The 20,563-nt window shown below is 35.8% G+C and overlaps 1 protein-coding gene across 3 annotated transcripts in view; it reads right to left on the bottom strand.

Moving 5' to 3' along the window:
• LOC110464379 (protein white-like) overlaps positions 1–20,517 on the bottom strand; it is a 36,585-nt gene extending 16,068 nt beyond the window's left edge. Inside the window, exons 1-14 of one of the 3 annotated variants that reach the window (XM_021519572.1) lie at positions 20,318–20,517; positions 17,462–17,702; positions 16,477–16,676; positions 13,204–13,252; positions 12,535–12,724; positions 11,631–11,702; positions 11,063–11,328; positions 10,098–10,169; positions 8,679–8,781; positions 7,285–7,383; positions 5,442–5,461; positions 4,676–4,781; positions 2,459–2,596; positions 1,869–1,961 (exon numbers count right to left, since the gene is read on the bottom strand). In XM_021519572.1, the coding sequence (XP_021375247.1) occupies positions 1,869–1,961; positions 2,459–2,596; positions 4,676–4,781; positions 5,442–5,461; positions 7,285–7,383; positions 8,679–8,781; positions 10,098–10,169; positions 11,063–11,328; positions 11,631–11,702; positions 12,535–12,724; positions 13,204–13,252; positions 16,477–16,676; positions 17,462–17,640 (1,587 nt within the window). In that variant the 5' untranslated portion in view covers positions 17,641–17,702; positions 20,318–20,517. Of the gene's footprint in view, positions 1–1,868; positions 1,962–2,458; positions 2,597–4,675; positions 4,782–5,441; positions 5,462–7,284; positions 7,384–8,678; positions 8,782–10,097; positions 10,170–11,062; positions 11,329–11,630; positions 11,703–12,534; positions 12,725–13,203; positions 13,253–16,284; positions 16,314–16,476; positions 16,677–17,461; positions 17,703–19,959; positions 20,110–20,317 lie in introns of those variants that run through there. The other 2 variants (XM_021519571.1, XM_021519573.1) reach the window with 2 other exon arrangements.
• Positions 20,518–20,563: the final 46 nt, after the last annotated feature.

Consider the following 20,563-nt stretch of genomic DNA (forward strand, 5'->3'; position numbering starts at 1 on the left):
GTTTTTTAAGACAATTGACCCCTGTGACCTTGAATATAATTGAAGGTCATTCATTTGAACAAACTTGGTAGCCCTTCACCCTAGCATGCTACTGACCAAATATCATCTCCCTGGGCAGTTTGGTTATTGAGAAGAAGTTGTTTAAAAGTTTTTAACATATTTGACCCCTGTGACCTTGAAAATACATGAAGGTCATTTATTTGAACAAACTTGGTAGCCTTTCATCCCAGTTTGCTTCTGGCCAAATATCATCACCCTAGGCCTTTCGGTTATTAAGAAGAAGTCGTTTAAAGTAAAATATTGACGCCGGATGCCGGACGACGGACGGACGAACGGACGACGGACGCCGCACCACGGCATAAGCTCACTTGGCACTTCGTGCCAGGTGAGCTAAAAATGTATAGGGACAGGACAGACATGGTCAACACTAGTACTATAGGGACAGGACGGACATGGGCAACGCTAGTACTATATGCCCCCTTCCCATTTTATGGTGGGGGCATAAAATGTTAATCCGAACAGGTATTATCATCTGGAAAAAGCATAGGGTCTATTTCCCCCACATAAAATATGACAAACTGAATTGAAACTAGAATTATGTCAGTGTGACATTACAGCCGCTCACCACTTTAAATCTAATTGCTTCAGTAACACGTTGAGCATCAATGTCTACTAAAATACCTCAGATATGTGTTCTGTATTCTGCTAATTGAAAATCAGGTCATGTGATGATGTTGCCTTTGGGATTTTCAAAATCAATCGCCTCTTAAATGATGCCTTAAAAACATTTCTCCCTCTCCTCTTTTTTTCACCCTCTTTAAGTGTGACGCATTGTTGTAATTTCATTAAATAGCGTCCTCCAATGATGTGACATGAGCATTTACGTGCAGAATGGCAATCGGTGAATGGATAATAAAGAATAGGTGCATTTTGTGCTTGTGAAATGAAGGTTAATTAACAGTAGTGGGAAAACATGGAGAAAAGAGACATTGTACTATTTTATTTTTATTTATTTTTTATTCATATCAATATATAATTATTAATATATGTAGCGACTATATTTACCGTCATTGAATATACAAAATTTCACAAATGTTCTTGGAATATATTTGAATTATATTTCTCAATGTGACTTTAACAACGTAAGAGTTATTTCCCTTACACCGAATTGGATACTATTTTGACACGGCGCGGCTATTGTGTCATGTTCTTAAATTGTTGCACTTTCATAAATCAATACACAAGAAATAGCATGCTGTGTTACAGAAATGTTTGATAAACATACACAGTTCACATATCGTCTCGTCTCAGAGCCATTACCGTTATCATCCTAAGCACGATATGTCATATTACGTTCCCGTTTCAAACATCAAAATAGAGGTTATACTTCATCACTCATACGGTTTATAGGTATATACATTTACTTCTTCCTTCTACAGATAGCGTCAATGCTTGAAAGTCTTCACTTGTGCTTTCTCGTATCATATGTGTTTCACACGCGTAACACTCCTCAGACCGCAATCCGAGTTGCTAAAACGCTCAAACCTAGTGCACGAATTTCACCACCACAACACTCGTAGAATGCACCGGAGATGAACATTTTGTTTTCAGCAATTATTTAAAGTATGGATTATTATTTGGAGAAGAGTATCAGAAGACTTTATGTAACCCACAGGTTAGTGTCAGAGATTCTACTTTCTATTTACGATAACGAAACGATATAGCGGAAGCATGCACGACTGAATTATGCGCACGCACCCCGAACGGAAGTGGGTCCGTCATTTCGTTCTCTGGACAGAATTAATAAGCCGCCCGGCTCTCGCCAGGAGCGGCTTAAAAATCTGACAAATGTTTATGACTATCCATACCTCAGCGATGTTTTTGGAGAGAAAGTATACATCCACACCGTACAAACCAGATCCATATTCCCTCAAAAATATAGGCAGTTCTAGCGGGAACAGCTGCAACACATCAGAAGAAAAATTCACACACCAAATCTGTTAATACTATACATATTACAACAAGGTCATGAAATCATCAAACAATTAAAACCCATAATTATTAAATTTGTCAACCTTGGTTCTCATCACTTAAATTAAGGGTCCTCTGTGTCTCTTCACTGTACAACCCTTGATGGGCAAAAGAATAAAACATGAATAAAGAGTTATCTCCCTTACTAGTAAAACATTCCACATATATATGTACAACCATCAGTAATATTATATATAATAAATGAACATATCAACCCATTCACCCCTAAAGTCGCATGTAAACCTTACCAAAGCAAAGACTAGACTTAAGTCCAGTTTTAAAATGTAGGGGTGAATAAGTTAATCACAAATTCTTGTTCAAAGCAAAGTTACACATTTTGGCAGGTGTTTTTTTTTATTCTGACAGGTCAAAAGCATTAATCGACATCCTTCCCTTAAATTAATATACAGCTTCTGGACAATCTTACATTGATAACAGCAAAGAGGTTCTGCATGGTCATCTGGATGAGGAGGAGGAAGAGGAGACCATTGATGTTCTGGACGTCATTCTGATTGTACTCATCATTTGTCTTCAGGTAGATCAGTCCAAATAACACGGAGATTACCTAAACGACACAAGAATTTGCCTAAACATCACTGAGAATACCAACAACACAAAGATTCGCTAAACAACATGGATTACCGAAACGACACAGAGATTATATACCGAAACAACATGGATTACTCAAACGACAGAGATTATATACCTAAACAACATGGATAACTGAAACGACACGGATATTATATACCTAAACAACATGGATTACCGAAACCACACGGATATTATATACCTAAACAACATGGATTACCGAAAGGACACAGAGATTATATACCTAAACAACATGGATTACCGAAACGACACGAGATTATATACCTAAACAACATGGATTACTGAAACGACACGGAGATAATATACCTAAACAACATGGATTACCCGAACAACAAGGAGATAATATACCTAAACAACATGGATTACCGAAACGACACGGAGATTATATACCTAAACAACATGGATTACCAAGACAACACTGAGATTACCAAAATGACACAAGAATTTTCCTAAACAACGCTGAAAATACTTACAACACAGAGATTACCTAGACAACGTGGATGACCAAACCAACACTGAGAATATCTAAACAACAGTGACAATATATAAACAACACTGATAATATCCAAACAACACTGAGAATACCTAAACAACACTGAGAATACCTAAACAACACTGAGAATACTTTAACAACACTGAGAATACTTAAACAACACTGAGAATACCTAAACAACACTGAGAATACCTAAACAACACTGAGAATACTTAAACAACAGTGACAATACCTAAACAACACTGAGAATACTTTAACAACACTGAGAATATCGAAACAACACTGAGAATATTAAAACAACACTGAGAATATCTAAACAACACTGATAATACCTAAACAACACTGAGAATATCTAAACAACACTGATAATATCTAAACAACACTGAGAGTATCTAAACAACACTGAGAATACCTAAACAACACTGAGAGTATCTAAACAACACTGAGAATACCTAAACAACACTGAGAATACCTAAACAACACTGAGAATACATAAACCACACTGAAAATATATCTAAACACTGAGAATACCTAAACAACACTGAGAATACCTAAACCACACTGAAAATATATCTAAACACTGAGAATATCTAAACAACACTGATAATATCTAAACAACACTGATAATATCTAAACAACACTGAGAATATCTAAACAACAAGAAGAATACCTAAACAACACTGAAAATACCTTAACAAACTAAAGATACCTGAACTAAAAAATAAATGATTATGTAAAAAACACTGACTGAGGTGATCTTAACACAGATTTCTTAAACAGAAGAAATTACCTAATCACTGAAATGAAGATTACCTAAACATGGAGATTACCTTAACAACACACAGAGATTACCTGAATACAAGGACATTTCCAAGCCTGGAGTTTACTTAACAACACTGGAATAATATTACCAACAAATAGATTATCGAAACAATGCAGATTATATCTATAAAAATATTACCAACACTGGGTTTATCTAAATAGCATGCGGAATACCTGAACATTTCTATAACGACCTAAACTAGGGAATTATCTGAACATTTCTACACATTTATTGATGGGTATATATACCGAAACATTTTTACCCAGAGATAACATGAACCTCTCCACATGGACTGTTGAAAGCTAGATCGCAACACACTATAGTTCCAAGTAGTTTAAAACTATGTACGTAAATAAACAGTAACACCACACATGCATATCTAATCCCAACCCTGAATATTTTGAGATTCTGTATAATCTGACCCCTGAGTAATCTGACATTCAGTCGTATCGGCCCCTTTGCTATTCTGACATCTTGATAAATTCCTGCATTCATCATTATGTGAGTTTTGTTTTCCCAGCTGTTAAATTTGATTTACCAAGTATTTTGATTTTACATTATGTTATAAATCCATCTGGATTAGAAATTAATGTATACCGGTACTATAAGTAATACAATGTAGTAAAGTAACAGATTATGTTTTATCCCAATCACAAATGATCAATTTGTACTGCAGTTATAAGTAATGAGGTTTTTAACAACACTGTTTTATGTCTTACAATGGTCTGGAATATCTTGGCCTTAAACACTATTGGATCTCGGACGTTGGTCACCCAACTCCTCCATAGCACGTTGATGAATTGAGCAAACCAGCTGGCACCATATCTATTAAAAACAAGAATATGATACTGGTATCACGAATCAATAAATATGGGTAACAACAACATGTTTACTGAAACCTCTGATTATCCTGTTGATGTATTCCGTAAATTAATTTATGACTTTCAGAATCAATTTATATTTATTTGGTCTATTGAAGTGTACGTGAAAACATGAATGCTCCGACACGGTGCTCCTAGGATAATTTTAGGTTGCCAATGTTCACAAAAATGTACAAATTGTGAATATCTTTCCTATTCACTAAAGGTGTCTAAGGCAGCTGGGGTTCGATTCCCTGATTGGACGTGAAAAGATCACCTGTCCGACCACATGGGTTTTCTTGGAGCACTCCAGTTTCTTCCCATTATAATTAAGACCCTCCGTGCACTAACATCCGGACCAACAAGAGTGATTATTTTAAGTTGAAATAACTTATTCAATATTTGTTATATTTTACTAAAGGTGTATCTAATAAATCTTGAAAAAGCTTCCTGATGACATTATACATAAATAATATGAATATCCTTTGTTTAAGGATCATTCCAGATTTCCTACCGCGTCAAGTTATTAATACATGGTTTATAAACTCGTAATCTTGGAAAGCTTTTCTGCAGAAAGGTAAATATCAAGGATCCACTTTACCACTTATTATAGTAAGTGTCTTACCTTGAAGAGTCGAAATCAGACTGAAACATAACAGAAACAGGTAAAATTATATTCAGAAGACATGCAGTGTTGACAAGACGATCAATGAATCAAAGTCTTGTATATACATATGAGGAATACGGACATTCTTCCAGCTGGTATAAAGAATATGAGGTCTAAATCAAGATTTTCTAAGATATTAACCTTAAAAACCTATACACGAGGAAAGGATTATATCCAAAACATTCTCTCACCTTTTACACATGTTTTTTGTATCAATTGGCATTTGCCTTTTTATCAAAATAAATGTTAAACTACAGAATATTTTGCTAGATAACATACAACTTAAGGTAATAGGATTGTGTCGCCATTTCTCAGTAGAATTTATTCAAATTTTGTAGTTATATTGCTTTGAAGTAAAGAAAATTTTCTGCCACAAAAAAAATATAGGTTGTCAGAATTTTAAGGATTTTAAATGGTAATTTATGTAAAAAGGATTGAATTTTGAAAAAAAAATTGAAACACACATTTTTTTGGCAAAATATTGTCAATAAAAATGATACTAACATAGATTAGTATTGCATTAATGTATATCAATTTCATAAATGCTGAAATTGTGTAAAATTAATCATCTATAAACGATTAAAAATTGACATTTTATAATAAAACCATATACACATAGTAATTGCATGCAAGAGTTATCGTTCTTGAAAAACTTCACAGTAGTGAAGTAGGTAGCCGGTTTCCTGAAGTACAGAAAAATGGACACATGTGACTCATTGATTAAAAAACAACTGAATTAATGCCTGGATTGCTTTGCAATACTTTAATATTGAAAGAACACACTGTTCTGTCAATAATAAGCATACAATATTCATCAGTTTAATATTAAACATTAGAATATGCGGAAATTGTGATACTGTCTCCCTACATTGGATTTTCAACTAGGGATGTACTTCCTATTTCCGTTTAGCAATACACTCCTATGACCTTAAGCAAAACAGATATTGAATGGGCAAGATAAAGTACAATAGAAAAGTATACTAGAAAACTAAATCTGTCTAAAAGAGCTGGACTGCAATCATGCTTAATACTTTTTTATTTGAATAATGCAATATCATGATCAGCTGCCAACTACGATCTGTATAGATATATCCTTTGGCTGTTCATAAATCACAATTCATGACGTCACATATGACAATGAGGCGATATAACATCTCATTTCAGAACATCAGTAAACAAATTTGATTGAATCAATTTGAAATTAAATGGGATAGTTCCATGGGTTATGGAGCTAACACCATTTCTCTTATTTTACCTTGCTTGGATACCACCAGGTATGCAGGGCAATTAAGAATAGGGAAAACTAAGCATAGAAGTCAATCCCAATAAGCTCGGAATAAGTCAAGTTTTATTTCATCAGGAAACGATTCCTATTTGGGAGGGTCTGCAATTTTTGCGATTGACTTCTATACTTAAATTAAATGAGATATGTAACCAGTATCTGAAACACAATAAATCAAGAAGAGCAGAAGAAATACATTGGGAAGTTGCTACTATTCTTAAAAAAAAGAGATTATGGAAGAAATAAGAATCTTAAAGGTTGTATAAAAATAAAATAATAATGTGAGGTTCTTATAAACCGCTTTATCACAACCTAGTTCGCAGGTCGTCTCAAAGCGGCTCACAAATTATTATCCTTGGTTATGCAACCAGCCAATATCTTTCTCCACTCCCTTGGGCGCATACAGCCGGAGCTGCCATTTCGGCGCTCCTAGCTAGCATTCTACAATTCTAGCACGGTCCAACCACATACTCAATTTAACTTCAGGTTATAATCAACTTCAGCTGACAGTACACTTACACTGAGGTTGTATCCGTTTGACGAGGAGCTGGAGATTTCTCCAATTTCATCCATCATACCCTTACAGGTGCTGGTTTTCTCAAAAGAGTTACAAATGGACTGAAAGAAAAAAAACACATTATGTAATTGTGATAGACTTATCCGATATAAACATTTACAACAGAGACATGCATATTTGGGCTTTAGACCATCAAAATCTAGCAAAACTCAAAAGTGTTTCATCAACCTATAATCACAATTTCTAGTAGTTTACCGGTAACATAAAAAGCGTCAATGATTTCAATTTTGAATATAACTTTTTTTAGGCTGGGCAATTCATTTACCGACTCACTTTTGAAAGAAAAGTCTCTAATAAGGCTTTAAATATACAACTTTTTTTTCAAACATTTGGAAGGTTCTGCAAGAAATCTATGATTGTCCTGAAAGCTTGTTAGGTTTAAAGTGGTAATTAATGTAATAGGCGTTAAATAAATTATTTCAATATCAAAATAAGCGCAGATAACTATACTTTTCCGTCTTTGCGTATTGCAGAGTTATCGTCTCTTGAGAGCAGGTATTGATTGTTAAGTCATTGGTTTGTGTGAGAAAATTACGTCGTTTTCTCAAAAACTGATGACGTTACTCTCAAAAACAAATGACGTAACAATCAATACCTGCTCTCAAGAGAAGATAACTCTGCAATATGCAAAGACGGAATATATATATATATATCACATTAAGGATCTCCATACCAGTACCTTAAACTGTATCTAATAGAAAACCATACATTCAGGGAATTTTTGTAAAATGGTCAGAGTGAAAATGAACATGTACAACAAAGAATCTACAAAAGTGTTCGGAGTGTAGAAATAGGGTCAGATCAGGGCTGCTTTCGTTTATCGCGATCCAAACGGTTCAACCGGTTGGACCACTGTTGTTCGTTGAAATAAGGTCAGGCCCAGTATAATCTGATGTTGATTTCAGGTGAGCCTTGAAAAAGCCTTGCAAGGCCCGCATAAAGTTTTCCAGGTCCACCAGGATTTATACCGGAAAATGTTACATTTAAAAACGGACGTACCGGTTGTCACGCATAAACGAACAGGCTCCTGGTTACAAACCCTGGACATCCTCCAATCATTACACTGTGGCTTAAACCACAGGGGCAGCCTGAACAATGGCAGTACCTAAAGTCAAGTCGCACTAGTCACATACAAAATTAAATTAGGAGGAAAATAGTGTAACATGTAGTTATAAACCTACAGTGGAATTCTTTTTCACTATTTTACTTGTAGTGGGACAAGGAGCCTTAAAACAATCTAAAAACAAAATGTCTGACAATCTGAAACACTTGACTGGTCCCTAATCGCCTCTCGAGTCCGCCTTTCTCTAACATCGATGTCATAACATCCACCCACCTCCACTCTGCGTTTGCAGTTTTCCACACTGTCCGGGAGAATAGCCAGAGTCATGATGAAGTAATCGGCCGGATTGTAGTTTGGAGGGCACTGGAAATTTTCACTGAAAAGAAAAGATTTTACATGTATCACATGAAAGATGCAAATATGTTTTCTTCCTTTTTATTCTCTCTTTTTGAGATTTTCTTTTTGCTTATGGCATTTGTTGGATACAGAAATTACAAACCCTGGTGTCCAATAGATAAAGTAATGTTGTAATAAATTGACACTTTTCCAATTTCAGTGTAACTTTCTATATTACCATGTCTAACCATATTTTCAAAAAGAGCTCAAAATCAAATATGCTGTTGACATTTTAAGAACTTTGTAGCTCCTTTTCCTGCAATCCATCATAACTTGGAAATGCTCATTTCCACAATGACAATATCAAGATTATATATATATACCACATAATCATACTATATATACCTCTTTACATAATTTGGAATATATTGGCGCTGCTAAAATTTGGCATTTTTGCCAGAATGGAGTATATATTGTGAAATTATTTTGGTGTCAAGTGTTTAATTTTAACTCATTCGCTCCAGGGGCCAAATAAACCAAAATTAACCCACATCCAAAATATTCCATAGTCAGGTATACGTATATAGCAATAATCAAGCCATTTGGATTGATATTATTTGTCTTGCCTGAGCCCCGCTTTGACCATTTATGCACATATCGGTGAAATAAAATTTGATATAGACGACATTTGAAATTATATGCCCGACTGGTCCGAGTTTGGTTGGTCTAGCACTTATAGTTTCAGAGAAACTAACTTAAACACTAAAACGTAATGTTGATGGAGATGCTGACAAATTAAAGTCAATGGACCATGAAAGGTAAATATAAGCCGCATATATATACAGCATTTGATGCATTGGTTGAGATGCACTACCTACGATGCATCTATGGCCCAAGTTTGGTCGGTCTAGCACTTATACTTTCGGTAAAACTTAACTTAAACGCAAAAACTTAATGTTGACGCCGCCCCCGCCGCCAGAAAGCATACACTTTAGTATTACTTTCTCTACTTTGTTGCGGTGAGACAAAAATGTGGTTTCTGCTTTCCCTGAAAATCCTAGGTTTTAGTGACAACCCAAAACTAATCTTTGTTAGATCATTTTAACTCATTCACCCCTGGAGACACATTTGAACTTTTCCAATTCAAAGGTTGGAATAGTTCATTATGAATTTTCAGGGGTGAATTAGTTAAACAGGCACATACTGTTGAAGTATGAAACACCACCTTTATAAAACCCTAATTGTGAAAATATCTGGCAAACTAAGAATTGAAGTTTTGCCTACTACTGGTAAATATCTTTTGAGAGCTGAATACAGAAATATTTTTTTGGTCCAAGGCAGAAACTAACTACTAACTTGCTGAAGAATTCCAGTGCTTCATTGGCAGGTCCAAAGTAGGCGACTCTTCCTTCTGTCAGCAACAGTAACCTGAAACAAGCAATTGTATTGTTTATGAGAGTATTACTATTAACACCTAGATCTCCATGTAAATTTTACAACATTTTATCAATGAAGGCACAAATTTCTGGATTACAAAGCACTATTTAAGGGTTACAAAATACAATCTGAGGATTGCCTGCTAGATAACCAATTGAAACTACTCAGTAGTGAAATCATTTCATCCGAGAACCATCAAGGATTGGAACGCACTGCCCATCAGCACAGCAGTAGACTCCATCCAGCCATAAATGCCATATCTTTCTGGCGCAAAATAGTGAGATCAGTGATTATTTTTAGTGAAATTTGGTCAAAAATAGTGAGATTTTTTCTCTGATTTAGTGAGAAATTCGTGAGACATTGAAAACATAAATCATATAGCATATAACATAGTATTAAATCATTTGTGTTATTCTGAAGCCTCTAATTACTTTGTTAGCACCAAAATTGAAGATTTATTGATATTTTAAAAGATTTTAGGGAGGTTTACACGTGACCTATGACGAACAATTACGGTCCAGATAAAATTGTAGATGTAGAACCATTCAGATATTACCAAAACAGGCATTATAATAGTTATTTTTTACCTTGATTGACATATTGCCAAGTCATATGACACATAAATCTATGAAATGTTTTCAAAAAAGTATTCTGCCTTTCCCAAGTCGTGGCCTAGACAAGAATACTGAATGACCCATTGACTGGACATAGTGCTATCAATTTAATTGGTCATAGACTAATAACCTTTGAGTATTACCATCAGAGAGCACTGGAATTTTGTTTAACTCATTCACCCCTGAAATGTTATAATGGACTGCTCAAACCTTTGCATTGGAAGATTTCAAATGTGTCTTCAGGGGTGAAAGAGTTAAAAAACATCTTACTGGTCAAACATTTCAAACACCTCCGAGGAGGGTTGATGGAGAGTGGTGATGATGGTACGCCCCTTGGACACCAGCAACTTTAGGGTCTGTACAATGTTTTTGGCCATATAGGAATCAAGACCGGACGTAGGCTCGTCACAGAAGATCAGCGGGGGATTTGACAGCACCTCGGAGGCAAAGGCCAGCCGTTTCCTTTCTCCTCCCGATATTCCCTTCACTCGACCGGGTGTCCCAATCACAGTGTCGGCACATTTGGATAGACCAAGCTATAACATTAACAAACAGTTATTACCTTTCCATGAGTTTGATATATGGATTTATCAACATTTTGTAATACTATGACCAAGACCAAGGTCCTATTCAAAGCTTTATTTGTTGCAAAAACGCATATTTTTTCGAAAAATAAAACGAAATTTTTTTTTTTGTATTTCTTAATCACATGAATAGATGATCTGAAACAATTGCGCTTCCATTGTAATTGTATGTTTTATATGAAAAAAGAACCGACAGCATGTTTATGAAAGACAGATACTTTCGTAAACTACATTGGTGTTTCCAGGAGACTTACCTCTCTTATGACCTCCTCGACCTTTTGTAGACGTTCCTTTTTACCAATTCTCTTGTCCATTCTTAGTAAAGCCTGAAACACCATAACATCATAACAGAAACATTGTATAACGCCCTTCATAGTGATAAACATTAGCTATCTTAACACCAGATAATCAGAGCTACACATTAAAATATTTCAGCTGACAAATTCTGCAATAAACAGTCACAATCAGCAGAAGGTGCCACCTCCGATTCAAGATCAGCAAAGTTTATAGAATTATATCTGGAGGTTTAATACAAGTTTTCTATCACACATTAGTTTCAAATGATGTCCTTCCAGTCTACTCAGCTGTAAATGAGAACGTGGATGGGCAGTGCTAGAATTTTTGAATGCTAGCTGTTAGCGTCTAAAGGGCAGCTCCAGCTGTATGCTCCCCAGGTAGTTGAGAAAGATATTGGCTGGTTGCAAAGGCCCTATAACCACAAATAATAATTTGTGAACCGCTTTGAGACGAACTAGGTTGTGATAAAGCGGTATATGAGAACCTTGAATTATTATTATTATTATTAAACCTATAGTTTGCAAGGCAAATTCCCCGTTTGGAGTTGCATTTATAGCTTTCACACATATATCCTGAATGTGAAGAGTTCCCAGATGGTGCAATATCCTTCAAGAGTTATCCATCCTGATTAGGAGAGGTTTGCGGACTGCGAGACTCTGAGAGTCCTGATGTCAAGAGTTATCTATCCTGATTAGGAGAGGTTTGCCGACTGTGAGACTCTGAGAGTCCTGATGTCATGGGTTATCTATCCTGATTAGGAGAGGTTCGCCGACTCTGAGACTCTGCGAGTCCTGATGTCAAGAGTTATCTACTCTGAAATTGAGATGCTGTTGATGGTGGTGCGGCTGTCAAGTTACCTACCCTGAATATTAGATGTTCCCTGACGGTGAGAGTTCCTATAAAGAGATCATCTTGCTGAAGATATGCAGACATGTTGCGAATACTTTTGCCGACCTCAACACCATTGAGGCGGACATCGCCTTGTACGACTAAATTCTTTGTTTGGTTCCTGCAGGTCAATACGTTCATCAGTGTAGACTTCCCAGCACCACTGCTCATAGAACAAAGTAGAACAGACCATGGTCATATTAACATTTGAATCCAGGGGCCAGTGTCTGTTTATGTGGAACAACTGGTTTGTCGGTTTTTAAATGTAACATTTTTGGGTATAAATCCAGGTGGACCTGCAAAAGTTTATGTAGGCCTTGCAAGGATGAGCTTCGTCAAGGCTCGCCTGAAAACTGTATCAAATTACTTAATAAGTCCACCTTTATTTCATTTAACCGTTTGGATCTTAAGTGGCTCAAAATTTTTCTTAAGTGGCTCAAAATTTTTTCAAACACCTCACAAAATCTGAAGAATTTTACCAAATTTGCTTAAAAGTAAGAAATGTGTGGTTAATTTTCCAATTCTGTGTTTCCTTGAAAATCCACTTTATTTGGATTTTGATAACGCATTTATTTTAGTTATTTCTATGCTTTTGTAAGCTATTTTGTCATTTTTGTTATATAATTTGAAAATGTATCATACCTGGCTCCTAAGATAGCCAGCAATGTTCCAGGTTTCACTATTCCAGATACTGAAAAATAATTCATAAAATACTGTTATTATTCAAATTATCGTTCATAAATAACAGAAGATTATAAGCACAACTGATCTTCCCCCCCNTTAAGCAGTCTCAATCCAAATATTGATAACATTTTTCAAGGAAAATAGTTTGTGAAATAAAACATACATGTATGTAATTATAATATCTGCCACTAACAGTTATAATTACGGCCAAGTATCCACTTTTTTGTAACTGGGTGAAGGACCGTCGGTTTCAAGATAGTGTCCAAACACTGATTGCCTGCTCAGGGTGTCCACTCACTTTCAGTTTAAAAAATATAGGAATACAGGATTTTTTTCTTAAAAATATAGGAAATTTATAGGATTTGCTATCCATGTTTTGTGCTAATATTTGAGTTTTAAATGCTACATATATATTCATTAACATCATAAAATACCATCCCATGTTGCATGTACTTGTATCACAAATGAAAATGGTAATGAATTAAAAGACTAGTCCATACTGCGTAATCTGAATCTGCATAAACACATGTATATCGACTTTTTCTTGACTTAATTTGGACCAGCTTTTACAGAAATTACAAGATAATCTGGAAGATGTTTGAATAATTATGTTATAAATACTTCAAACTAAAGATTGCTGTGTATAAAGAAGAAATAGATCGAAAATGACATATAACTGTACCATATTGACAATTGTTGAGTAAAGTTACCTACTAGCGGTGTTCTAAGTAGTATATTTAGTTTGATTTATTAGGAATTATCGTTCTATTATTATAAATAATATCTTAGTACATGTATAAGTAAAAACAATAGCTAATTAAACTCAATGTCAAACGTGCAACACCAAACACATGAAATTTGGAAACTTCACCAGTAGTTGTCCGTCGTGTATGAATTCTGCCACAGGTGAAACATGTAAAGTGAATTCTGCTTTATGTATGAAAACACAAAATTCTGACACAGCAAAATTAAAACTGTTATGAGAATAAGGGTTTTGGAGAATATGTTGTTATAGGAAAAACTTATACTAGGCTATGATCGATGGAAAACTTATCATCCACAATCTGAGTGACCCATTTACTGTAACACTATACCATTACGTTGTTATCACTGCACGTGTAGGGAGGTTTGACGCATTGAGGGAAGTTATATGGAGCATGCAACCACGAATCACCCGGACATTGCTATTCAATACAGATCTTTGGTACTGGACGAACCAACAGGGAAGTTACAGTACCAATCAAAACTTCTTCCTGGTGGGAATAGATTTGTATTTGGTGCAGACAGTAATACATGTAGTGTAGTTCATTTGAAACAAGAAGTTAGAACAAATAGTGGAGTATCATTCTTCCCTCCTAGTCACGGAATTTGGAACTTCAAACATTTTTGTAAGTCACTCATTACATCACCATGTTTTGATATTATGATGCAGCACACAGATGTACGTCTGTGAGGTAATAATTCTGCAGTTTTCAAGGTTATGTAACTGGACGTGTCAATTTATGATTAAGTTTAAGTTATCACCACTGAATGCATTACTCAAAAAGGCAAATGGCATTAGGAACAAAATATTTTAACAGCAAGCTAAGATACATTAAAGAAAATTGACACCACATATTGTTAAACAAAATTGTAACCCAATTACAATGTACATGTTGTGTGACAATTACCAGCGTTTAAAACAAAAAACCGAATGTTGTAATAAGCAATATGTAATATCGTGTGACAGCTATATCTATGTGACAATAGGCAAAGAAAGTGACAAAATCGGGACATAATATAGACAAGACTGAACCAAAGTGTAAACAAATATACGTGATTACATCGCAAATACTGTATGGTTAGACCTCAGATTATGCATATGTACAGAGAAGCCTATTCTCAACAGTGGTAAGCTGAACATGTGTATATCATAGTATGTCAGGTATAGACTACCGTTGCGAAGAATGTGTCTATAGGCTTATAGAGACCCCTTTGGGAGGACCTTGACAACATCTCCTGGCCTGTGCAGGTCATTTATTACATGTATAGCTTGCCATTGCAGAAAATGTATCTGGGGGTAAGTGCCTTTGGGACGTCCTGGACAACATCATGTCATGGGGTATACGTAAGGCACTTAGTATTGCACATACACGTACAGCTTACCATTGCGGAGAAATGTCTAGGTTGTGCCCCTTTGGGAGGACCTCAACAACATCTCGTCCTAGGGGAAGGCACAAAATATTACACATACAGCTTACCATTGTGGAGAAATGTTTAGGCTGGGTCCCTTTGAGAGGACCTCAACAACATCTCGTCCTAGGGGAAGGCACTAAATATTACACATACAGCTTACCATTGTGGACAAATGTTTAGGCTGGGACCTCAACAACATCTCGTCCTAGGGGAAGGCACTAAATATTACACATACAGCTTACCATTGTGGAGAAATGTTTAGGCTGGGTCCCTTTGGGAGGACCTCAACAACATCTCGTCCTAGGGTAAGGCACAAAATATTATACATACAGCTTACCATTGCGGAGAAATGTCTAGACACGGTCCCTTCAGGAGGTCATCAACAACATTGCATGTCGTTGGTTTTGGTTATACGTAAGGCACTAAATATAATACAAACAGTCAGCTTACCATTGCTGAGAAATGTCAAGACACGGCCCCTTCGGGAGGTCCTCGACAACATTGCATGTCGTTAGTTATACGTATGGCACTAAATATAACACAAACAGTCAGCTTATCATTGCGGAGAAATGTCTAGACTCGGCCCCTTTGGGAGGTCCTCGATAACAATAAATTTGCATGTCGTTGGGTATACGTAAGTCACTAAATATTAAACATACAGCTTAATTACCATAGTAAAAAAAATATGTCTAAGCACGGACCCTTTGGGAGGACCTCAACAACATCTCGTCCTAGGGGAAGGCACTAAATATTACACATACAGCTTACCATTGCGGAGAATGTATCTAGGTTCTGCCCCTTTGGGAGGACCTCAACAACATCTCGTCCTAGGGGAAGGCAATAAATATTACACATACAACTTACCATTGCGGAGAAGGTGTCTAGGTTCTGCCCCTTTGGTAGGACCTCAACAACATCTCGTCCTACGGTAACGCACCAAATACTACCAATACAGCTTACCATTGCGCAGAAGGTGTCTAGGTTCTGCCCCTTTGGGAGGACCTCAACAACATCTCGTCCTAGGGTAAGGCACTCAATATTACACATACAGCTTACCATTGCGGAGAAGGTGTCTAGGTTCTGCCCCTTTGGGAGGACCTCGACAACATCCCCTGTCCTTTGGCATGGCATACACGTTGACATCTTTCCACGATAATGAGAGTGGCTGTGCAATATCAGCTGCACTGGAACTTTGACGATGGTAACGATTTCCCGTCATAAGGGGTCCATCATATGGCTCGTACAGTAGGTTTTGTCTGTTCCACACAGAAAGTAATACACTTGTAGAAATCTGGGGAATCATAGTGAAACCAATTCCAATTCAACACCCTGTGGTCTGACACATTTGTCAGACTATACACATGTAGATATGATACCAGAATACAGAGATATTATTGCAGCTGTCAATTTCCTTGATATGATAAATTATGGAAAAAATCACTGAATTCGAGCCACGTACATTATACAAAATGTTATACACATAAAAAAGACATCCACCAATTTAATGATAACAAAGGTTATTTTGAAATCTGTCCAATCCAGCACCATATACAATAATGTATTACAGATGTACATCAAAACAGGTCTGATATGGTAGTTTTCATCAGAAATGAGATTAAATTGATTAGACAGGGAGTTAAACACTCAGGGGTCAGATAAGACTAGCATGTCTTTGGGTGTCATTAAAATATTTCAGTAAAACCTAGTTTATATGAGCTCTGATTTCTTGAATGTCAAACTTACTTAATTTATATGTTTTCTAAAGGTTGGCTTTAAACTGTTAAATTTAATTAGCCATTGACCTTTTACTGGGACTTAATTGACTATTCGGGTCACTGACTTGAAAATCAGTAAAAGTCATCAGTTTGGAAATATGTAATATCAAAGTTTTACTTATAAATACACAAGCATTAATATAATTGTATTAATGTACGGACAAATGGGCATTGTGCAAATTCTTAAGGTCCCCCGGGGGCCCTCCCCAAACCGGCAGGAGACTTTTATATCCAGTAATTAAGCATTCACATTATGAGATAGTTACCTGACTCCTGAACCAGAACTGCCAGAACTCTGTGCAAATCTTGTGTCCTTGACGATATGAGAGGTAGTGCTATGGTCATGGTTGGGATCGGGCTGTCCCCCTGTCGTGGTCACATTGACGTAGACTGCCTCTGGATCATCTGGCTGGGTAAGCAAGGGTGTCTTCTCTTCAGTCATCATGTTAAGTACTGAATACACTCGAACACACTGTCAAGGTCACTTTCACAATTGGGATTCGATTCCTATATAAAAAAAAATCAATGACAAATTAAGAATTATGTACAGGACTACACACAGTCACAATAATAGGCTGTAGTTGTAGTAGATCGGTGGACTCCAACATCTCTAATCAACATATTGCTGTGCATTGCAAGGAGTATAGACAAAAATGTCTTCAGTTAAATTCTATATGACCACATGACTATTCAAAATATTATTTGAAATAATATCCTTGTGTTATCAGTTTCCACGCGCTTAAGAAGCAGCCGCGATTTCATACTCATATCGGTACAAAACTGTTGAAATTGCGGGTGACTTTCATAGACATGAACACAATCTACTAATGGAAACAAAAATCTAGCAACATAAAACTGTATTTAAAAAAAATCAGAACAAACATTTTTTTAACAAATTTCTCCCATCTGAAGTAGCCGTCATATGTTTCCGGGGGTCTATTTTGATTTAGTGTTCAAAGAAAGATAACTCAAATACACTAAAAAAAAAAAAACAGTGGCCCACGAATAAATGCTTCGTTTCTAATCGTTTGGTATAAAAAAATAATCCTTGATCGTCAAATTACTAATAAAAAAAAATATTTTTACATTTTTTATTGATTTTTCAAAATGTCAGCTTGAACGAATTCATGTAATTTTAACAATTTTTAAGTCTATTTATTTAGTCATAATAGAACCTGTTAATCTTTTTTTGTGCAGTCTTATATATCAGTTTTAGTTGATAGTAACTTATTTCGCATTTCGTGTTAATGCCATTTTTTTTTTTTTTAAATCACCTTTCAAAAATGAAAGAAATATCCAATTGTTGGTTATTATTAGATTCTAGGTATATTTTTCCATTTCAACAAAATCAGCTGATCTGCATAGGTCAAACATTTGAAGTTTGTGTGTATAGGCTGAAGTTCTGGCAGTACCTTTATGGTTTTCTGACTGAAACTAATATTAAATATATTAATAAAACTAATATTAAATCTACAAAAAGTGTTGCAACTTTTTGACTGTAGTTCATTGTAAAGTAAATAAAGTAAATATATGAATTTAATGGATTTTGTTTCATGCACATTGCGGCAATGAGTAAATGAATACAAATCAATGGCTACTGCTATTCATTGTCGCACTATTATTATGTACAAGAAAAAAAATGCATTTAATCCCTATAATAATGTCTTTTTCGCTCTTCAGATGTGGAAAAAAATTGGCGAGGCGATGTGGCCTCATTAGCATATGACATTTTTTTGTACGTTTGTCAGACTTACTACAAAAAAGATTGGTTCATGAATTAAATATATCACTGGTTTTTTTCAGGCATGGGTTCATTTCGAGCAAGATAAAAAGTGTAATAAGCAAAACTGCATATATATGCATGTTTTTTTATCAGTGATTAATTCTTATGTTTTCCGGACGAACTCCTGGTAATTTTTTGTGTCAGTTTACAGACGATGGCTTAACATCTTTAGAAAATATCCTGATGTATAGTGTCCAGCAAGTTACGTAGTAACATAATATATAGCTTGATTGAATGGCTGCGTGGAAATATACAACACGTGGAAACCTATGACTACATGGTACCCAATACTGAACAAACTTTGCTAAGGTATTTTCAGAAAAAATAGCTATAAGCTTTAGGTAGCTCAATTGGTGAAGTACCTGTCTAGAGTTCATCAGAGGGTCCTGGGTTGGATATCCTGGTCATAGTCCAAGTTTCCTCTGGCCCCGACACCAGACTTAGACATTTTGACAGATAGATCCAGACATCTATATATTTGTCAAAATGTTTTAAGTCTGGTGTTAGGGCCAGAGGAAACTTGGGCTACCCTAGTCAGAGTCAGACCCAAAGAGATATATGCATTGAATCCCCTACTTATACCCGATCACGTTGGCATACTCTGCAAAAATGGCTTTCTCCCAAATTTTTTCTGGGGCTTCAGGACACCCCCCCNCCCCCACATGAAATCAACATACCCACCCACCTTGGAAATTGGGAACCCCCCGATAGGTCTCTGGATCCGCCACTGCATAGTGAGACACCTTACATTCTTGCAACTTGGGCCAACTTTCATTTGATCAGACGATTGATAATTAAGTTGTAAAAAATGAAAAGTTGGATATCATAATTCACAATGCTATGTGAACGGTCAATATTTAGGACAATGTTCGACACGAAGTCTCGCAGTGTCAGTGTAAGTGTAAAATATTGGGTAAAATTGCCATCAACTCAAAACACTAAATGTCCTATACAAGTTGCTATCACACTATCACGTCTTACCAATTTGCATTCCAGAGACAGCACATAAACTATGTTTATCAAAGCCCAATGACACTGTTTCGACACCGTCCATTAGCTGTCACTGTATTTCACTATTTTTTAGAGTTAAGTTCACAGGGCGAAGGTTAGTTTCTGACAGCAGCCGCACCAATCTATATCTGGTAAATGTTTGATTTTTCCCACAACTTCAGTAAAAGCGTTTCCGCTACTGGATTACCAGGAAAAGGGCCTGTTTCAAAAAGTATTTTTTTGTAAAAGATATTTTTCCCCGGAATAACAACCATTACGTCTAGAAATTGCCTTGAATTAAAAGACTTCAATATATCTTAATAAAATTTAACTTCTTGTTGATTCTTACGTGTTTTGATAGGAAAGTCTAAAGTATGACTGATTCGTTCTCGATATCTTCTGTACGAACATAATCATCACATGACGGCGAATCGTATATCACTGCGCACTGTTGGTAACTACAAACATATTAAGGAGTTCATAATCATTTTTTTTTTGTAACTTTTTAAATAATAAGAAAAACACTGAATCATGTTTCTAGAAATATCATAGAGTCATGTGAATCATGTCCATATAAATACAATCATATTCTATA

This window comes from Mizuhopecten yessoensis, unplaced genomic scaffold (assembly GCF_002113885.1).
Source record: "Mizuhopecten yessoensis strain PY_sf001 unplaced genomic scaffold, ASM211388v2 scaffold10985, whole genome shotgun sequence".
In the NCBI taxonomy this organism is placed as follows: domain Eukaryota; kingdom Metazoa; phylum Mollusca; class Bivalvia; order Pectinida; family Pectinidae; genus Mizuhopecten; species Mizuhopecten yessoensis.